The 20,446-nt window shown below is 48.7% G+C and overlaps 2 protein-coding genes across 4 annotated transcripts in view; one reads left to right on the forward strand and one right to left on the reverse strand.

The window, feature by feature from the left end:
- The window catches only part of RARB (retinoic acid receptor beta), a 164,099-nt gene extending 144,206 nt beyond the window's left edge, over positions 1–19,893 (forward strand). For both annotated transcript variants that reach the window (XM_046001560.1, XM_046001561.1), the window contains exons 5-8: positions 4,526–4,702; positions 14,296–14,500; positions 15,343–15,501; positions 18,150–19,893. In XM_046001560.1, the coding sequence (XP_045857516.1) occupies positions 4,526–4,702; positions 14,296–14,500; positions 15,343–15,501; positions 18,150–18,346 (738 nt within the window). In that variant the 3' untranslated portion in view covers positions 18,347–19,893. The remainder of the gene's footprint in view (positions 1–4,525; positions 4,703–14,295; positions 14,501–15,342; positions 15,502–18,149) is intronic.
- The window catches only part of TOP2B (DNA topoisomerase II beta), a 59,924-nt gene continuing 59,175 nt past the window's right edge, over positions 19,698–20,446 (reverse strand). For both annotated transcript variants that reach the window (XM_046001559.1, XM_046001558.1), the window contains exon 36: positions 19,698–20,191. In XM_046001559.1, coding sequence (XP_045857515.1) covers positions 20,024–20,191 — 168 coding nt within the window. In that variant the 3' untranslated portion in view covers positions 19,698–20,023. The remainder of the gene's footprint in view (positions 20,192–20,446) is intronic.

Below are 20,446 nucleotides of genomic sequence, written 5' to 3' on the forward strand. Positions count from 1 at the left end.
AGTCTAATAAAACACCAGGTTATTTTGTGTTTTATTAACTGCCTCTTCCCTTCAGTTTGCATAATAGTGAGTTAGATTTACATGCCATTAAGACGGCTGTGCATTATTTTTAATAGAAGGTACGACAGGCTTCTCTCCTGCAGCCCAGTGTGTGATGAAGTAACCTCACACTGATGGGGGTTTCGTTCACACTCGCTGGGTCGGGCCAATGTCTTTTTTTCCAGATGGATACTTCATTGTAAAATGATTTCCCGCCGTAAGCTCGCCTCTCTGTCCCTCTCTTCCGTGTCATCTTCCTACAAACTGGATAAACTGCCTATTAAATTTAATTACAGCCCAAATGGCCGCGCATCTTGATCTTCTGTTCCCCCGAGCGTGCTGTGTTCCACCAGGGTCCTTGAGGAAGGAATAAAATCCAGTAAGGTGCATGCCCACCTTCCTCAGGGGCCGCTGCGGAAGGCGCCCGTGGCACCCACCCTTTGAAGGCCTTCTGTGGCATCCCTCATGCAAACTCCTTTCCAGCTTTCCTCCCCAGTATTCAGGATGAAAGCTAGTTTTATGGACTCTGTGGGCTGGTTTTCACTGAGGGGAGGAATTAAAGACATGCATCTGGGGTGCACCGTTCCCTTCACGGAACTGTTGACATTTGTCAGAGGCCTAAACACCAGGCCCTGGGAGCCTTGCGTTTCCCTGGGTGGTTCTGCTCTGCCCGCCTCCAGAGGCAGCCAGAGGCCTCCTGAGCAGCCCTAGACCACAGCAGGGAGAGCCTCATCCTCAGAATGGTCGTGTCCTGGGACATTTGGAAGAAGCAAGGACTTGGGGGAACGTCCTTCCTCGTCGACTCATTGAACTAACACTTGTCGAGCCCCTGCCTGCCATGGACCAGGCGCTGTTCGGACACTGAGGGGACAGCAGGGGAAAATGAGACAAGGCCCCGTGTAAATAAGGGAATGATAGTGCGATCGGGAATAAGTACTGTAAAAAATGGCCCATAAAAAAAAAAAGAGTAGGTGACACTTGACCAAAGACGTGAAGGAATGAGGAGAGCGTCGCGTGGGTAGCTGGGGGAGCGGGAATCCAGGTGGACGAAATAGCCAGTGCAAAGACCCGGAGGCAGGTGCATGCCCACTTTCTCACGGATGGCGAGAGACCAGTGAGGCTGGGGCCAAGTGGGAAGACAGGGAGTCAGAGAGCAGGCGCCCGATCTGGAAGGGCCTTGCAGGCCAGTGAAAGGACTGTGGCCTTTGGTCTGAGACGAGAAATCATTGGTGATTTTGAGCGGTACAGTGATTTGCTCTGACTTTTGTTTTAAAGGGTTCCCTTTATTCCTTTGATAAGAATAGACCGTAAGGCGGCTGGAGTGGAATGAGGGAAGGCAGTGAGGAGGCTATTGCAGTAATCTAGGCAGGAGGTGATGGTGGCTCAGACCAGGATGCTGGTGCTGGGGGCGGACCTCTTCTCCAACTCTTAATAGTTCTTTGGAGGAAGGATGTGACATTGTCAGGCCTAAACTCTCTCAGCTATACCTGTTCATCAGTCCGAATTCTTCCTGCTACAGGTGAGAGGAACCCAAACTCAAACCAACCTAGATTTTTTTTCCCAAAAAGTAATGGTGTGGATCAGGCATGGCTGGATCCAGCATTTCCATATCTTCAGGACAGAGCCACTCTTCCTCTTTCTTTTCCTCCCTCACCTCAGCTTTCCTCTGAGTTGGCTTCATTTTTAAGAAGGCCTTCTCCACCAAGTAGCCCCTGAAAACTCCTGGCAACCCACACTGCCAGCCTTGTTCTGCAGTCGTTCCAGCCAAAGACTCAGAAGTGAGCCTCATGGGCCTGCTGGCGGTTACCTGCTCTTTCTGAACCAATCTCTGTGGCCAAGAGGAGGGCCTGTTGTGATTACTCAGACCAGAGTCAAGCACCCTCCTTGTGCTTGACTAAGCACCTAACTCCCTTGAGTTAGGCAGCCCTGCCCAAACCCCACGGGCTCAGAGGGAGGGAGGAGCTGTCTTCCAAATGACTCCAGAGGCAGGAGAAAAGGATGGCAAAATGGCAAGAATGCAAGGCAGTCATTCAACTGCTTTTGCACCAGAGATGCTGCTCCGGAGATCAGAGAAAGAGAAAAAGAAAACAAAAACCCACACAAAAACCACTTTCCTAGGTATGTTGTAATGTAGTCCTCACCGGAAGCTGAGACCTTCAGTAATTTCCGGCAAGTTCTTAGTGGTGTCCAATCTGCTGTGTATACTGAGCATCCTCCTTACCGATTAAATGGGGAAGGCTAGGTTGAGGCTGGTAGTGGGCCGTGGAGTGGGGACCAGAATGGGGCCTTTGCTGGCCATGTTCCCTCTACTCGGGAGGACAGAGAAGATGGTCACTGCTGTTGTCTGAACCCTTTGGCGGCGCCGTGGGCAGGTAGGGGTGCTGAGGAAAGGGATCCAACGTTGACCAAACCCCCAGAACACACCCAGCACCATTAGTACACCAGGAACCCACTTCCTCTCCCCTGCAGCTTTTGAGGGCGCGTGGCACATATCCCTCTTTACAAATGGGGAGACTGAGGCACTGCTGATGGGAGGGCACACCTGTCAGCTGGGGATCTGGTAGACCTGGGACCCGCTTCCGTCCCCTTGATGGCAAGTTATCTCACTTCTCTGAGATGGCTTTTCTCTGTCTTAAGATGAAGCTAGGAATAGCTAATCCCTTCTTTGCTGGGTGCGGCTGGGTGAGGTCCAGAGCCGGGGCCTGGACAGGGTCGTCCGTGGCAAGTCCCAGAGAGCAGCAGGTGCTCTCCCCGCCAGGCTGTCAGTTCGCCGGGGCTGGAAGCATGTGTGGTGTACTCAGCTGAGATACCCCAGCCCCTGGCTGCGTGCGGGCAGGGCAGGAGGCCTTCAAGGAACAGAGGGAGGGAGGGGAGAGGCTGGCAAATAAAAGTGAATGTAGGAGTATGCAAATGGATGGAGGGGTCCAGCCAGTAGAGGGCCGTAGTTGGACTGAAATCTGTTCCTCTGATTTATTCTGTGGCTCCCAGAAGCCAGGGCCTCCTGCAGGAACCTGGCCCTTGGGGTCCAGGATTAAAGCTGCTGAGGGGTGAGAAGGTGGGGGCTCCCTGGAGGAGCAGCTGGGTTATCCCGGCAGCCACCCCTGGCGGCGCCCCCTCTGCAAGTGGCTTGTCATCACGCTGCACGTGTCATGGGGCCGTGCGGCACTGGGACCAGGGGCAACCAGGAAACATGCATGTGACCATCATAGGTCTGAAGTCACTAAGGGACGCCATACTCTGTTGCTGTCATTGTAACCTTTTGTTTTCATTCACACTGTCCCTGTCTCACCTTTTATCTTTATTATGAACGATTGCGAACTTACTGTGGAAGCGGAGAGGGTAGAATAGTGACCACCGGGCTCGCTCCCCAGCCGGCCTCGTTTCATTCTCCGGCCGCCATCAACACTCTCCTCATCATATAGTCTTTGGAAGTAAATTGCAAACATGTTATTGGGCCTGTAAATATGTAGATGTTCTCAATGATGCGACCTTCTGCCAACACTGAAAATAGCAATGTTTTCATCAGGGGAAATCCGCATCTCAAACACCGTAATATCTCCCATTCCCATTTGTCTTACGTGTGTCAGTTCCTTTCGTTGATTTGAAACAATTCAGATAAGGTCTGCACCTTGTAATTAAATCTCCTATTTTTTTTTTTAGTCCCCTCCTGTGCCTCTGTCCCGCTGATCTGCTCTCTCTTCCTGTAGTTTTGCTATTTTCAGACTGTCCTGTTCACGGAGTCCTGTGTGCAGGCTTTCATATCGGCCACCTTCCACCTGGTGTGATGCTTCTGAGGCTCCTCGGTGTTGTGGCCTGGGTCATGTTTTCTTTGCTGTTACCCTTGGCCAGCATTCCATTGAGTGGGGTGCCATGGATTTCTCCATTTACAGGTTAATAAGCATCTAGGTTGAGTCACTTTTAGTCTACAGGTCTCTCTTTCCAGTTCTTACAATGTGTTCGTTGAAGAGACCAATTCATTGGTGTGATGAAGGCTCTAGCATTCTGGATGGGGATGGTTGCATCCCCCGTGGTGTAACTTACCATGTTCCCATGTCTCCCGGATTTCCATAGTTCAATCTAGAGGCCCACTCTCATCCTGCTTTGACTATTTCAAAGGTGGGTGTGTGTGATTCCATGACATTGCCTCTTTTTAAGACTGTAGCAATCACTGATCGTCAGCACCTAGAGCCATTAATTCATCAGGGTTCTAAAATGGTGGCTCCTTATTCTATCATTCCTTCATGTGTTAGTTGGAATAATCACATAAAGAGAAACCCCGTTTATCTGCTACTTGACAACCCGGTGGTTTAGGGATATGATATGGAGCACCTTCAAAAGAATCCAGGCTAAACACCCAGCGACCCCAGCAAGAAGCTCCCTGGTCAAGACCAAAGTATTAGTGCATTCATAGAAAATGCGCTGAGTTCCTCGTCTTCTGTCAAGCTTTCCAGAAACTCCCCCTTACAGTGTTTTCTCTCTCTCTTAGAATTCCAGTGCTGACCATCGAGTCCGACTGGACCTGGGCCTCTGGGACAAGTTCAGTGAACTGGCCACCAAGTGCATTATTAAGATTGTGGAGTTTGCTAAACGTCTGCCAGGCTTCACCGGCTTGACCATTGCAGACCAAATCACTCTGCTGAAGGCTGCCTGCCTGGACATTCTGGTATGTGCCCTTCTGAGCTCTTAGTCGGGGGTGGGGCGGGGGGAGTGGACCAGGGTACTTGGAAGACCTCCAGAGGCTTTGGTCTTCCAGCCTCCTCCAGCCACTTCCATCATTTACCAAGCCCGTCCTCCCTGCCTGAATCTCCATTCCGCTGCCGGAGGCTCAGGGATGCCCAGGACTTGGGCTGAACCTCGTCCCTTCTCGACCTGGTGTGGGAACCCCCACTGCATGGCCTTGGAGCAGGACCCGGCCTGTCTCGGTCACAGCCTTGCTTACTCCCCCCAAAACCCCTTCTGCAGGCCAGTCCTGTAGATCTTTGAAAGGCCATCAGGCTTCTCTGAGCTAAACCCACAGGAGTTGGCTCACAGTGCCCCGGTTCTGCCCTCTGACCTTATACCACCTCTGTCAGTGGCCTCGGGAAAATAATTTCCTTTCCTGGACTCAGTGTCCCTATCTGTGCAAGGGGAATGGATTCCTGGTGCCCCTCTCCCCTCTTCTGTTCTCACACTGGGGCTTCTAGGGGCCCTAGAGAGAGTAAGGACACTGTCACACCTTGTCCTCTGCGAGTCTACTGGCCGGATGCCTTCCTTCCCTCTCCCTGGTTGGGGCTTCAGGGATGGTGTGATTAATTCTGGCTGGGTTGGTTTCCATGATGGGGAGGCAGCTCCCATTAGAGGTGACAGGGATGCACCCTGCCTTGGGGTGGGGGCTGTTCTGTGCTGATGGGCCTCTGGAGGAACTGGGAGGGGAAACTGGCCCCTGGTGATGCATCAGAAAATAGGGAAAGTAAAATTAGCTTTTGCGGTGCTTTAAAAGCTTAGATTTTTCTCTTTATTACATCTTTCATAGCTTTGGGTATAAACAGTTCTGCAAAGCAAATAGAGTTACTCACTGTAATTAAACACACAGTCCTGCTCAGGAGGAGAGAGGACCCCGTATGAGGCAGTTTTGCAGGGAGCTTGAATGTTTATGTGTCTTTCTGCTCAGTGGTTGGATCTTAGGAGTGGTAATGGTTGCTCAGTAACCTACATGTGTCAGGGATCCTGAGAATACATATATGAAATATATATATATATAATATTTTTCATCTCATACAATCAGAGGATCTGGGATGAACCCGGGAACATTTAGAATAAAATGAAACCTCAAAGCAGCATTCACCTGTCACCTGCCCACACCCCATAGCATCTGCAAACCTCAGCTCACTTGAGCCTCCCACAGCTCAGTGAGCCAGCTGGGGGATGGAGATTCAGCCCATTTTACAGATGAGGAGCTGGAGACTGGGTGAGTCACCCAGGTCAGGTGAATGCTGGAACCAAACCCCAAGAGCCACATATTTCTATCCCAAAAGCCATGAGAGGATTAGAGGCATAAACAGGGGATGGTGTTAGGTGGCCCTGGGCATAGGACCAGCCAGGCCACCAGAGGTTAATAGAGGCCCCCTGAGCAAATCCATGACAATGTCAGTAATGAGCTACTGGAATAATTCACAGCAAGGCCTGCGCTTTCTTGCCCTTTCCTCACGAGTGCTTCAAGTGTGGCACTCAGGTGAGTTTCACCTAAGCCTCCAGCCCCCGCAGGATATGAGACTGGAGTTACCAGCACGTGGTGAGAGGTGCCCCGAGGTCCAGAGTTGCTGAGGGGACCATGGGGTGGCACCAGCAGGTCGAGGTCTGCACCGGGCCACGTGGTGGGATTCTGACTCCCTGTATGACGTGGCCACCCGGCGGGCCTGGAGCCTTCCTGACATTTGGGCTCTGACTTTGGTTCTTCGCTTATTTCTTAGTCCTCCTCTTGTCTGGCTGCCAAGTGGTGACCGTGTGGGGTTCCTTCAACTCCAGCCCTTTGGGAAAGGTGAAACGAGACGGAGCCTTTGTGATCCTCCAAGGAAGCATCTTTTTTTTCTCAACACCCCATACTTTCATGGTCAGGGGTGCTTAGACCCCCCTTTAAATCCCTCCACAACCTCCAGCTGTCTTTCCACATCCCACGTTTACAGTGAAACCCAAGCACTCCTCTGGGTTGCCCATGGACCCAAGAAGCAGTGCTTGGCCTCTTGGTGGAATTGGGAAGAACAAGACCAATTTCTGTGACCTTGGTCGAGTCAGTTAACCTTTCCCAGTCTGAGGATACCTATCTGTACAACAGGAATACAAATCAATAAGACATTGACTAAAGTAATTCTTTAAACAGGCTTAAATACGGTCATGGGTATAGGCATGAATGGGTAGTAGATAGTGGTGTTGGGATCAGGGACAAAACTGTCATAAGCACATGGGGACAATTCCGGACCCTGAGACAGGAGTCAGAAAACGCTTTCAACCACTGTGTCCCAGCTTCATAGGACTGAGGGGCGGGGCTGGGATGCAGTAGGCACAGGAGGGAAAAACCCTCCTCGGGGAAGGGCAGAGACATCCAGTCTTATGAAATGAAGCGGAAGGAGTACTTATTTGGCCCCAGATAAGAGCTCATTTCCAGGAATTTGCAGCAAAGGCAATTAATCACAAGAGCCTGAAAAATGCACAGCTTCAAAGAGCATCTTTCGGATGAGAATATCAGCTGGCTGACCCATTTAGAAGAGTCTTCTTATTGAAGCCATTGATGTAGGGATAGAGTGAGACAGACACACTAGAAGGACAGACGGACAGACACAGGCTAAAGCTGCTGTCAGCCCCTAGAAGGGAAAGTTAGAGTTGTCCCAGGGGTCGGCAGCTCTGGCCTAGCACCACGCATTGTGTGTGGTCTGAGACAGGCCTTTGCTCCCGAGTGCGCGGTGCCTTGCTGGGGCTGTCAAGAAGGGGAAAGCGTGCCCCTTAGCCTTTGCTCTCTCCACACCACCCTCCAGAAGGATTTCCGGTCCTGGCGTCTGCCTGGGTGGGGACCCTTTGGTGTGGAGTCCACAGCCAGGCTTCCCTCAGAGCTAGGATTCACGATTTCCCACAGGGGTCAAGTAGCTGCAAGGTCTCTCTTAAGATGGGCGAAATCTTGGAAACCATTGTGCATAGAAGTTTGCGTTCCATCCCTCATCCCAGAGCTGTGGCACCCCAGGTTTGTGGTGAGGACAAGAAAGCCCCCCCCCCCCCCGAGAGTGGTCCCCTCACCTGTGCTCATGTTCTCCTTCTTGCTGATTCTCTTTTGTCTTCCCTATCCTGTTTCTTCTCCTCTTGCCCCTCAGCTGCCTCTTCTGTGCAGGTAATTGAATCAAGTCTCTCCCAACTTAAAAATCATAAAAAACAGCGCTTGGGGCTGTCTGCCCTTCTGTTTGCTCTTCCCTGCTGACCTCCTTCCTCTCTGCCCTCCCTTTTACAAATATTCACTGAGGACCCGCTGTGTGCCAGGCACTGTTCTAGGCTCTGTTGACACAGCAGTGAACAAGACAGACAAAAATGCCTACCCTCAGGGAGCTGCCCTTTGACGGGGGATAGACGGAGAATAAACAGATGAATAGGCAGGGTCTGACGGGCCACAGAGAAAAATTGGGGCAGGATCAAGTCCAGGAGCGTGACTGAGGTGGGCATGAGTTGTGTGTTTCATGAGGTTCTGTTGTGTGTTTAGAGAAGCAGGTGACCTCTGAAGAGACCTGAATGAAAGGACTGAAGAGCTGGAACAGTAGAAGACAGTACTCAGGGAGGTGTACGAGGGAGAGCGACCTGAAGAGTGTAGTACAAAGGCCCTTAGGCAGGGAGGCTCTGGCAGGCTGAGGAACAGTGAGGAGGTGACTATTTGCGAGTGAGTGGATGAGCAAATGAATGAGAGATCAAAATTGGAATTCCAGAACATGGGCCGCCTTCGGAGTGTTGCATCTGGGCGGGTTCCAGCGTGAGGTAGCGTGAGGGCTTCCCTGAGGGTCCCTCGGGGCCTTCCTGGGTTCCCGCTGCCCCCGCTGCCCTGAGGAAACATTCCCACACCAGGGGCAGCGCACCTTGCTCTGGTGACGCAGAAGGGACTGCCTCGTGTGACTTCAGGACATGATTTGTGGCTCCTGGGGTTCTGGGGACCGTGAGGCTCACGTGAGGGGGACGTGAACCCGTCCTCCCCCTTCCGGAGGCCCAGCAGAGACCAGACCCAGCCCGAAGAGGTGCCGGCTCCCCCTCAGAGCCCACAGCCTGAGCTGGGCTGCAGTGCAGCCCTCGGCCTCCGTGCGGGCGTGGGAGGTCCGTGTCTCTCTGAAACCCAGCCTTCTCACCCCTGGGAGCAGAGTGGTCGCCCTGGTTGTCACCGGAAGTCACTGTGAGGCAGTCAGGGTGGGGTGAGGGGGGCGGGCTCTGGAGCCAGACTCCCTGGGTTCGGATCCCAGCTCTGCCGTGTGGAAGCTGCGTGAACTGGGGATCGTCAGACCGGATCAGGATCTGCCCACGACTCGCCAGATATAGCGCATGGCCCGAGACGCATGAGCCATTTGAGCTTTGCTCCTTTGCCTAGGGACTCAGAAATACCCAGTTGCCCCCCTCAGGGGTTTACAAGGTGGGAGAGATTTCCGATGAGGGAATCTGCTTAATAATTGAACAGCTGTTCATTAGCCACCTGCTGCGCGGGCTCCGCAGCCCAGATGCCCGAGACAGAGCCGCGAGCAGGGCAGGTGAAGAGCAGGCCTGTCTTCCGGGCGCGGCGGTGGTCAGCCGGCCCAGAGAGGGACGGCAACCAGGGAAAGGACAGCAGGCCGGGCCGGGGCGGTCGGGGGGTGGGGGCTGGAATACTAGCCAGCGGTGAAAAAGAACCACAGCTTCACCTGCTCCCACGGGGAATCTCAGATGTGGCTCAGAGTACATAAAGGCCGAACACGAGAGAGAACGTGCAGTGTGATTCCCTTTACCTCAAGTTCAAGGACGGGCAAAACTAGTCTGCAGGAATCAAGCTCCAAATAACGGTTATTTGGGGGGGGGGGACATGCAGTGGGGGAGGGATTGGATCGCGAGGGGCCACGGGAGCCCGGAGGAGCTAGAACTCTGTGTATCTTGATCTGGGTGGCGGTTCCACAGGCGTGTACCTGGGGGGGTTGCAGTCACCTGTACACTTGAGCCGCGAGCACACTCAAGGCCGGTACGTTGGGCTCTTTATCCATTGCCGTATATCAAGTTGCCATGAAACTTAGCAGTGTTAAGTGATGAGCATTACTACCTCCCGGGGCCCCGTGGGTTAGGAACTGACTGAGCTGGGTGCCTTTGGATCGGGTCACTCAGAAGATTGCTGGCCAGACACTGGCAGGGGCATCATCCTCCTAAGGCTTATTGGGACAGAAAGGCTGCTTCCAGGAGTCCCTAACAGGTGCCTGGCAAGCTAGGGCTGACTGTTGGGAGGAGGACCCAGTTTCTTGCCCCATGGACCTTTCCATGATGTGTCATCCAGCTTCCCCCAAAATGAGATGTAAGAGAGTTGAAAAGGAGGAGTCCACGGTGCCTCGCCTCCTATGACTTACTCTCCAGAGTCACACCCGTTGCTTCCCCTGGATTTTATGTGAGAATCGAGTCACCGGATCCTGCCCACACTCAAGGGGAGAGGGATGAAGCTTTGCTCCTTAAATAGAGTAGAAGCAAAGAATTTGGGAGCCTTTTTTAAAGCACTGCACATGCTATACCTCAGTTTTAAAACAGTTTTATTTCCTATTTCAAACAAAATTGGGTGATAGGATAGAAAGTAATGGGTCTTAGGAAGCATGTTCACTGTGCTTTCTGAGGACGTGACATTTGAACTGAGCTCTGAATAGGAAGAATTCTGAAGATCAAGGGAAAAGCATCAAAGGCAGAGGGAACAGCAAGTGTAGATGCTTTGCTGTGACATTGACTTGCTCAATGAGACTCAGAAAGACCGATACGGGCAGAAGTTAAGGAGCAAGGGGAAAGGAGCCGTGATGGGATAGGTAGAGGCCACGGAGGAAGAAGTCTAAAAGTCACAGATCTAGAACAGCTCGAAGCCACTGGAGGGGTTTTAAGCAAGGGCGAGGTCCCCTCTGGTGGCGATTTTGAACAACATGTTCTCTCTGGGAGAGCAGAAGCAGAGGCCAGAATCCCCAGAGGAGAGGTGAGGGTGGCTTGGATTAGAGTGGTCACAGGGACAAGGAGAGAAGGCGACAGGTCTCTCTCTCTGTGCCTGCGATCCCACATGCTCAGATCCTCCCCAGGGGACCCCAAAGCCAGTGGAACAATACTCACCTGTCCTTGCTGAAGGCAGGAAGGCTGAGGGGCCTCCCTCCGAGGAGTGTCAGGATTGCTGATCAGCAGAGCCCACTGCCATCCAGCAGGGCCCTCCTTGCGTGAGTCAGCCTCGCCTGCGCTATTTTTGCCCAACTCATGGGGCCCGCGTGCTCCCCTGTCCAGATGCAATACCCTGTTTCAAACAAAGGGCGTTTTAATACTGGTGAAGCACTTGGCAGTTGCCACTGGGGTTTGACTTGAACGAACTGAAACTCCTTGGTTCCTCTCCAGAGGCGGGCCTGGCCGCGTGGTTGAGGAGGAAGCCCGCTGCCCACTGGGTTCAGCCTGGGCAGGGGGAGAGCGCAGGCTCACCTGGTAAAAGAAGACATTGGCCATTCTCTCATCTCAGGCCATGGGCCTTCCCCTCTGGACAGCCCGTTAAAACTTGGTTTAGGTTTTGAACTTTCTAGGGAAAGAGGCCACAGAACATAGTTGAAATGCTTCATTAGAATCCAGACATTTTCCCGCTTTTGAGGAGGGGCACCCTTCAGACGAGAATCGTTCCAAAGAGACATTTGTGCGCTCCAGTGCAGACTTGGATTCCTAAGTGAGCCGTTGACAGCTTGCAAATGCCTAAATCTTGGTCTTCTGTTCCTTTCCAGCAAATCCTGGTTTCCTTCATTCTCGCAGGGACAGATCTGTGCGCTCACTTCTCGGCAGCCTGCTACAGCTGCAAAGACTTATTTAGTACCTATTTGATTCCAAACTGGAAATGTGTCTGGAGATTTTGAGCCCATAAATACTGACTCTGCCCGTCACGTGACCCGTCCCTACGCAGGCATCTCTCCTCATGCTCCTGCAGGTGTTTGAAGGGGCCCTGGGCTGGGGCTCCGAGTCCTGTGTTCTGTCCTGGCACCAGCACTTGGGTGATCTTGGGCTTTACTCCCGGGGCTTTCAGGGGAACTAAGGCTTATAAGCAGTGGCCTCTCGGTTCCTTTGCTGCTCTGTCAGCGGGAATGGACTTCATAACCCCTCAGCTACCAAGATGACACGCAACCGGTCAGCCAGTTGGGGACCCAGAGGAAATGGGGGGACGGGTTCAGAGAGGTCCCTGGGCAAATACCTGAGAGGCAAAAACTTTCCCGTTCACTTGCCACTTGATCACATAATAGGAATGTTAAGTTGGAGGATGTGTCCTGATTTAGATCATGCCCTCTCACCTGAAGTGAACTTTGCCCAATTTTCCGTTCCCAAGGCCGCACTCTTCTGTGTACCAGGTAGGTCACCATGCATAACTGTCCAGGTTGTGCACTGCACTAAGGCAGCGAATCAAGGAGACAAATGAGACTAATATCCAAATTAATGCTGGCTGGATGTCATTTCACCTTAGGCAGCGGGGGATAGAGAGTGGCAGGAAGAGGATGGAGGCTGCTGGGAGGCAGAGGTGAAGAGCACAGCATAGGGGAGGGCTTAAGTGCTAGGGCTCGATCACCTGAAGCAGATCATGCCACTTAGCAGTTATGTGACCAAGGACAGGCTATTTGCCTTTGTTTCCCTATCTGTAAAATGGGATGACCAAAGTTACGAGTTGATAGGAGAATTAGGTAATATGTTAAAACACTTAGCACAGTCCCTGGCATGTAGGCACTGATGAATAAAACATTAGCTCTCATATGTTAGAGGACGGAGTGCTCATCATTCCCCCTTCTCCTCTCAGGAGATACTCTTCTAACCAAGAAGACATTGGAGTCAGGCTTTTTTTTTTTTTTTTTCCATCAGCAGATGTAGCAGATGTCCCATGACCTCACTTTACAGGACATCTTTATGCTCTCATCCAAGTCCACACTGGAGTCCAGCATGTAGGAGGAGGGCTGGCTCCTAGCCCCGTGGGTTGGAGGTTCGGAGAACACCAGAGCAAGGACCCAAGAACAGAAGACCTTTCCAGTGCGCCAGCCCTGCCCCCTCCCTCATGTGGTCACTTAGCCAGTCCTATAGGATGGTCTTGGGCAAGGGCAGTGTCTTTGCCCCAAATGCCCAGCATGAAGAGATTTGGCCTGGTTCTTGCAGTAGGAGTCCTGGTGGGAATATGGAGAATGGGAAGGGGGCTCTTCTACAGGGACTTCCCTTGTAGCTCGGAGTCTTGTAGCTTCGTCAGAGGGCCACCCCCTCCGCACGGGGGCCCTGTCTTGGGAAGATCGCAGACCCTTTTGATCACATCTGTCCTCCTCTTTATTGACACTGAGGTGACCACACCCAGTCCTACAGAGCACAAGCATCTGGAAAAAAACGGCGCTGTTAGCCTACCAGGTTATCCACTCCTGTCCAGACAGAATAAATTTCTCTGCTTCACACAATTCTAAGGCTTTTTTAGAAGGAAAAGTCAAAGGTAGACACGTGGCTGGCAGAAAGGCCCCTCACGGTGATCGGTACAGAAATATGCTTCTAGGCGGATGAGTGCTCTGCGTCCATGAGGCTCCTTGTCGGCGGTGCAGGCGGAGAGGGCAGCGGGAACGCCAGCCACAGTGACCATATAGCTACACGCAGAGGGGATTTTGGAGTTGGCCATGCTGAGTGAGGTCTAAAGGCCCACAGCGCCAAGCAGGCAACTTCCTGGTAGCGGGTGTGGCCAGGGTGACCAGCAGAGTTTACTATCAGGGGCATGCCGGGTGGCACTGGGAGACTGGCATCACGGCCCGGGCTTCTAACCTACAGAAACCCCAACCAGATGGTGAAATGCCTCCTCTTCTCTGTGAATCTGCCCTTGATTTCCTCCTGGCTGTGTCCGAGCTCTCCTCCTTGCAGTTCCACTCCTGCTCCTCATACTGGAGCTGGCTGGGAGTTGTGTGATCGGAGGCATCGTGGAAGATGGGCCCAACCTGGGTTGGCATCAAACCCAGCCACATGGGAACTGCGTGACATAGGGCTTATGACTGAACCAGCGCTGAGCTTTGGTCCCTCATCTGTAAAATAGGAATAATATTCACTTGCTAAAAGTGTTTGAAAGCTTGAACGTAGGGCATGTTTAACACTTGACATATATTCAGCATTTCATAAATGGTAGATAGTGCCTTTTTTCTTTTCGTAGACTGTAAGCTCTTAAGAAAAAAATCTTTTTATTCCCCAGCACCTGGCGCAGTGCCTGGGACATAAGTAGGTACTCAGTAAATGTTTATTTGAGTCAAATGAATTACTTTTAGCACAAATATTTCTTAAAATTTCTTGCGTCCTGTTTATTATTCCCTAAATAATGTTAGCCCATATTTTGGCTTCTGTGCTCTTTCAGTGAAAGGGCTGCAGAAGGCATTCCACATCCAGAAGGCAGGCAGTGTGCCTCACGTGATGTGAGAGCTCCTTGGAAATCTTCATCTTCCTTCCCAGCTAGATTGACGCCATAAGGACAGGCTGGCTTTGATGACCCATCGAATATGGTTTTTTTTTGTTTTGTTTTCTTCTTCCTTCCAGATTCTTAGAATTTGCACCAGGTATACCCCAGAACAAGACACCATGACATTTTCAGATGGCCTTACCCTAAATCGAACTCAGATGCACAATGCTGGATTTGGTCCCCTGACTGACCTTGTGTTCACCTTTGCCAACCAGCTCCTGCCTTTGGAAATGGATGACACAGAAACAGGCCTTCTTAGTGCCATCTGCTTAATCTGTGGAGGTACCAACTACCTAGAAAACCCTCATGAGATTCCATGAAGAACAACTTGTCATTTGTGGGAAATTCCTATCTCCATTTTGGAGTAATTTTGCATGGAGAAAGACATGTGAATAAATAGCCAGCCATGCATGCTAGGGGTTTGTTGCATTTTTCCATATTGCAAATTAAATGAAGATATTTGGGATCCTTTGGCTCTGAAATACCAAAATGATATTTCTCCAATTGCTACTGGTTTTTTCCAAGGCAGGATCAGACTATTGTAAAATAAATTGCCTAAGAAGGTTTTAATGATAATGCAAGGGACTTCCTTGTGCCGTTTGTGAATGTAGTGGCTTGGACTACAAGTCACTGGGTTATCTTCCCCCCGCCCACCCCACCCCTAACTCTTAAAAGACTGGCATAAAATATGGCTTCCTTCTTTGTACTGACCCCTACTGGCTCACAGGACGTTGACTCCTAAGTGGTTAAAAAGTAATGGCTTTAATTAAGGGGCCTATTTACCTTGCTTTTAAAACCATCCAGCTGCTCAAGGTTTGGTTGAATTCAGTTCAGTAGTGACATCTCCTGGTCACAAGAAGTATTTTCTCCCTGGAACAAAGCTACCAGTAATGAAAATGTGCTTTTTAAACACAAGAGGGACATTTTCAAGTATCACTGCTTAAAGCATTTGCACGAATCTTCTGCAAACTGGTATGTGACTGAATCATCAGATTAATTAAGCCATAATGTACGAGGGCCAAGGAAACAAGAAAGGGAAATGGGCGGCAGCTCTCTCTCCTGGCAAGTGCGGAACTCTTTCTGTCCTGATACTAACTGTTTAAAACTTTCTCCCCGCTGCCTAGACCGCCAGGACCTTGAGGAACCAACAAAAGTAGATAAGCTACAAGAACCACTGCTGGAAGCACTCAAAATTTACATCAGAAAGAGACGACCCAGCAAGCCTCACATGTTTCCAAAGATCTTAATGAAAATCACAGACCTCCGCAGCATCAGTGCTAAAGGTGTGTCTTTAGAGTCTCCACTGTATTCATGAAGTGGTCCTGACCTGGTTTTTAAACTTGATGTTTTCATCCGGGATGTTTGACAATAGCTGCTTTTCTGCTTTGGTTCTGGAATTTATTTCTGAGGGAAATCAAAAGCAAGAGTATTCACCCTTAAAAACCTCTTATCTTGGGAGCGCCTGGGTGGCTCAGTGGGTTAAAGCCTCTGCCTTCGGCTCAGGTCATGATCTCAGGGTCCTGGGATCGAGCCCCGCATCGGGCTCTCTGCTCAGCAGGGAGCCTGCTTCTTCCCTCTCTCTGCCTGCCTCTCTGCCTACTTGTGATCTCTCTCTCTCTACTAAATAAATAAATAAGATATTTAAAAAAAAAACAAAAAAAAACAAAACCTCTTATCTTACCCTACTCAGTGATCTTAAGAGATTGAGTTTATAATTCAGGTGACTGGATAGAAAAATTGGTGTTTTGTTTTTTAAGATTTATTTATTAGAGAGTGGAGGGAGAGCACGCGCGCAGGCAGAGGAAGGAGCTGAGGGAGAGGAAGAGAGAGAATGCCAAGCAGACTCCCCGCTGAGCATAGCGTCCTACAAGGGGCTAGATTCAAGGACCCTGAGATCACGACCTGAGCCGAAACTGAGTTGGACACTTAACCAGCCGAGCCACCCACATGCCCCTAGAAAAACTATTTTCAAGAGAATGTATTGACAGCCTTTTCTGTTTTCTAATTTAATGCATTTCATTCCTTTCCACACATGCTCTGGTTGACATAAACTTAACTGCAGTTTTTCCTGACCATCCAAACCTCAGGAAAATGAGTAATACTCATTTTTAATTGTTACTGGTGAGGTTTCTCTCTCAAATCAATGTTGCCATCACTCTCTTGTGTATACGCAGATTGACTTCTGCACGCTTCTCAGCGAAGGCAGAATTCTCAAGGAATTCTTGCCTTCCTGAGAGGTATAAATATTTCTTGCTTAGTGATTTCCAGTTTGTGTGCAACTTGAGCAATTACAGAAGTGCCTAGAGCCAGAGGACAGTTGAGTGCTAGAGTGGAGTTTTTCTGTGCAGAGAGAAAACTCAGCAGCTATCCCCGGTACCAAGTGTGCTCTGTCCCTGAAGACTTGGCTGAGCCAAGGAACAAATGCTCTATTTCAGAAAGTGACTGTAAAACACGGTAAACTTGTTTGACAAGGAGTCTCAATTCCTGAGCTCCTCCTAAGAGGTTTTCTCAGTGAGCCATTCTGAGTTCATCCCTAGCATGGGATTAAGACTATTTGCAAATAGCAGATACCAGCGCTTGGCCATTATAATTGTGAGGTCTTTGACTTTAAAATCAGTGAGGCTGTTTAACTTAATACTGTCATTCTCTATATCTAGCTAGACCAGTGCTAATAGAATTTACTGTGACTATGGAAATATTGTATAATCTGTAATGTCCAATACAAGTAGCCACTAGCCAACGTGGCTCTCGAGCACTTAAAAAGTGGCTAATGCAATTGAGGCACTGTTTTTCCTAATTTAACGAATTTCAATTTAAAATGCCACATGTGGCTGGTGCCTGCTGTGCTGGACAGTTCGGTGCTACACCAACTTGATAATTACCACACATTTATTACTTAAGTCCCTTCCTTCATTCATGGGTAACTGGTATCCTTGACAGCGGTCTCATTTTGAGATATGCTCTTTCTGGTCATTTATCAGGAGCTTCTCTTTGTATGTTAAATAAATATATCCTGCTAACCTTTCCTGAAACTGATTCAGGCATGGAATCATCAAGTTTAAGCAAGTCGCCGCATCTGTGTTGTTTTCCCAGAGATGAAGTAAAAAATATTTAAATGTCGTAAAATCAGGACTCCCTCTCCGAGGAGATCTGGCCAGGGTTCTCTTTCTTGCCGTGCCTGCTCCAACGGGCACGGTCTGACCCGGAAATGTGGTCTCAATCTGTGCCACTAGTGTTTCCGTCAGTACATGAAGGATATAGGCTTCATTAAGTTGGATTAAGTGAACTTCCTTGAATGGGTCATCCAAGATACCTACCTTAATGCCAACACATTGTTCATAAAATAAAAATATTCAAATTATGGGGCGCCTGGGTGGCTCAGTGGGTTAAAGCCTCTGCCTTCGGCTCAGGTCATGATCCCAGGGTTCTGGGATCGAGCCCCGCATCGGGCTCTCCGCTCTGCGGACAGCCTGCTTCCTCCTCTCTCTCTCTGCCTACTTGTGATCTCTGTCTGTCAAATAAATAAAATCTTTAAAAAAAAAAATTCAAATTATGAGGGCTTTAAAGGGAAAAAAAGGGGCGCCTGGGTGGCTCAGTGGGTTGGGCCGCTGCCTTCGGCTCGGGTCATGATCTCGGGGTCCTGGGATCGAGTCCCGCATCGGGCTCTCTGCTCAGCGGGGAGCCTGCTTCCCTCTCTCTCTCTCTGCCTGCCTCTCTATCTACTTGTGATCTCTGTCAAATAAATAAATAAAATCTTTTAAAAAAAAAAAAATAAATAAATAAATAAAATAAAAAAAGGGAAAAAAAAATCAGGACAGCACCTGGGAGGCACTGGTACCACAGTTTTCACCGTTTCTAAAGTCGATGAAAGTTGATCCTGACTCAGCTTAACTCCCTATCTCGACTGGATTTTATTATTTCTCTTTAAAAGGTGCAGAACGTGTAATTACCTTGAAAATGGAAATTCCTGGATCAATGCCACCTCTCATTCAGGAAATGCTGGAGAATTCTGAAGGACATGAACCCTTGACCCCAAGTTCAAGTGGGAACCCAGTGGAGCACAGCCCCAGCACCTCACCCAGCTCAGTGGAAAACAGCGGTGTCAGTCAGTCACCACTGGTGCAGTAGGACACTTTCCAGCTACTTCACACATTCCCCAGTACCTTCAGTTCCAGGATTTAAAATGCAAGGAAAAAAACATTTTTACTGCTGCTTAGTTTTTGGACTGAAAATATATTAAAACTCAAGAAGGACCAAGAAGTTTTCATATGTATCAATATATACTCTTCACTGTCTAACTTACCTAGAAATACAAACTTTTTCAATTCTAAAAATCAGCCATTTCATGCAACCAGAAACTAGTTAAAAGCTTCTATTTTCCTCTTTGAACACTCAAGATTGCATGGCAAAGACCCAGTCAAAATGATTTACCCCGGTTAAGTTTCTGAAGACTTTGTACATACCGAAGTATGGCTCTGTTCTTTCTATACTGTATGTTTGGTGCTTTCCTGTTGCCTTGCATACTCAGAATAACCAAGACACCAAGGTTGTGAAACAGACTACTGTACGTGTCCAGCTAAGAAAGGCTCAAAAAAATAACTGTCTTGCTTTCACAGAGCAATCAGGACATCAAGGTAAGGAAAGGGGGCTGTTGTACAGTATGACAAGATAAAGCTAGAGAGAATTCTAATTTAGTTAGTACGGAAGCTTGTCCTTGCTCTTTTTGACGCTCTCAAACTGCGTCTTCTATTTCATGTTGCCCAGTAAAAAGATACAAATTCACTGCACTAGCAGAAGAGAATTCTGTATCAGTGTAACTGCCAGTTCAGTTAATCAGATGTCATTTGTTCGATTGTTAATGTCACTTTAACAGTGGTTTATTACTTAATGACATAACTACACAATTTTTTTAAAAAAAGATACATTTTTACAGTAATGGTAGCCTCCAAGGCAGAAACACTTTTCAGTGTTAATAAGTTTTTTGTTTACCTAGTCACAAGCCATTAGGGAAATGTCATGGGATAGGATAATTAGCAGACCGGTCTACCACCCATACCATGTAACTCCGGTGTCCTTTCTGATGCATGCCTGCTACAGAGGGTTTTCTCTAGCCTCCTTGATGCCCAGAGGCTAATGTGAACTCCCAAAGGCATGGACAGAATCTGCCTCCTTTGACCCTGTTCGATCACTATGAAGCAGAGTGAAAGCTGTGGTAGAGTGGTTAACAGATACACGTGTCGGCTTCTTAGTTCTCATTTAAGCACTAGTGGAATCTTTTTTTTTTTTTGATATATTAGCAAGTCTGTGATGTACTTTCACTGGCTCTGTTTGTACATTGAGATTGTTTAACAATGCTTTCTATGTTCATATACTGTTTACCTTTTTCCATGGAGTCTCCTGGCAAAGAATAAAATATATTTATTTTAAAAGTGTATGGGAGCTTTTACTACACTTTCATCTTCAATAAAGACACAGAGTACACAGTTCCATTTTTAATGTTTAAATTTCATTTCAAAAAGCAGGTCTGTAGTCTGCAACCATGACAATTAAAATCTGTGCTAATGCACGGCAGTCTATAACAAGTCTACAAGCCAATCAGACAGTACATGACATTTCAATGAGTAAAAAAGAGCATAAAACTGTATGTGTAAGAACAAAATGTTAAAAGGCCTACCACAATAATAAAAAACCATCAATTACATCATCACATTAAAATAAGCCAGATGTACAAAAGTCTGAGACAGAAAAGACAAAAGGACAAACACAATTTATCTGTTGAAAAATGTTTCTGTGCTCTTTGGGCACTTAATTAAACATTGCAAAATCAACATCTTCTTCTTCATCAGACTCTGCAAAATATTTTACTTCTTTCCTAGCCCTACCAGTCCGTGGCAGAGAAGGTGGTTCAGAAGTGAAGTCTGATGGGAAGATGTCCACATCTGAATCCTGATCAAAAGATGTTTTCTTCAGTTTCTAGACAGGTTTAAAAAAAAAAAAAAATTTAAAAAAAATATTAAAGTGGATTATTATTCCTTACACTTCACTTACATTTGAGAAATATTGCAAATAATGAGGTTACTAAAATCAGAGTTGTAATGCTGACTGAAGTGTACAACCTGTTATCTAATCCGTTTTCCCCTTTATAAAAATAAGTCTAATAATCAGCCACCTTGGTGGTCTCCTACCTTTTCTGAACATCTATATTGCCAAGCATATGCACAGTGTCGA

This window comes from Meles meles, chromosome 4 (assembly GCF_922984935.1).
Source record: "Meles meles chromosome 4, mMelMel3.1 paternal haplotype, whole genome shotgun sequence".
In the NCBI taxonomy this organism is placed as follows: domain Eukaryota; kingdom Metazoa; phylum Chordata; class Mammalia; order Carnivora; family Mustelidae; genus Meles; species Meles meles.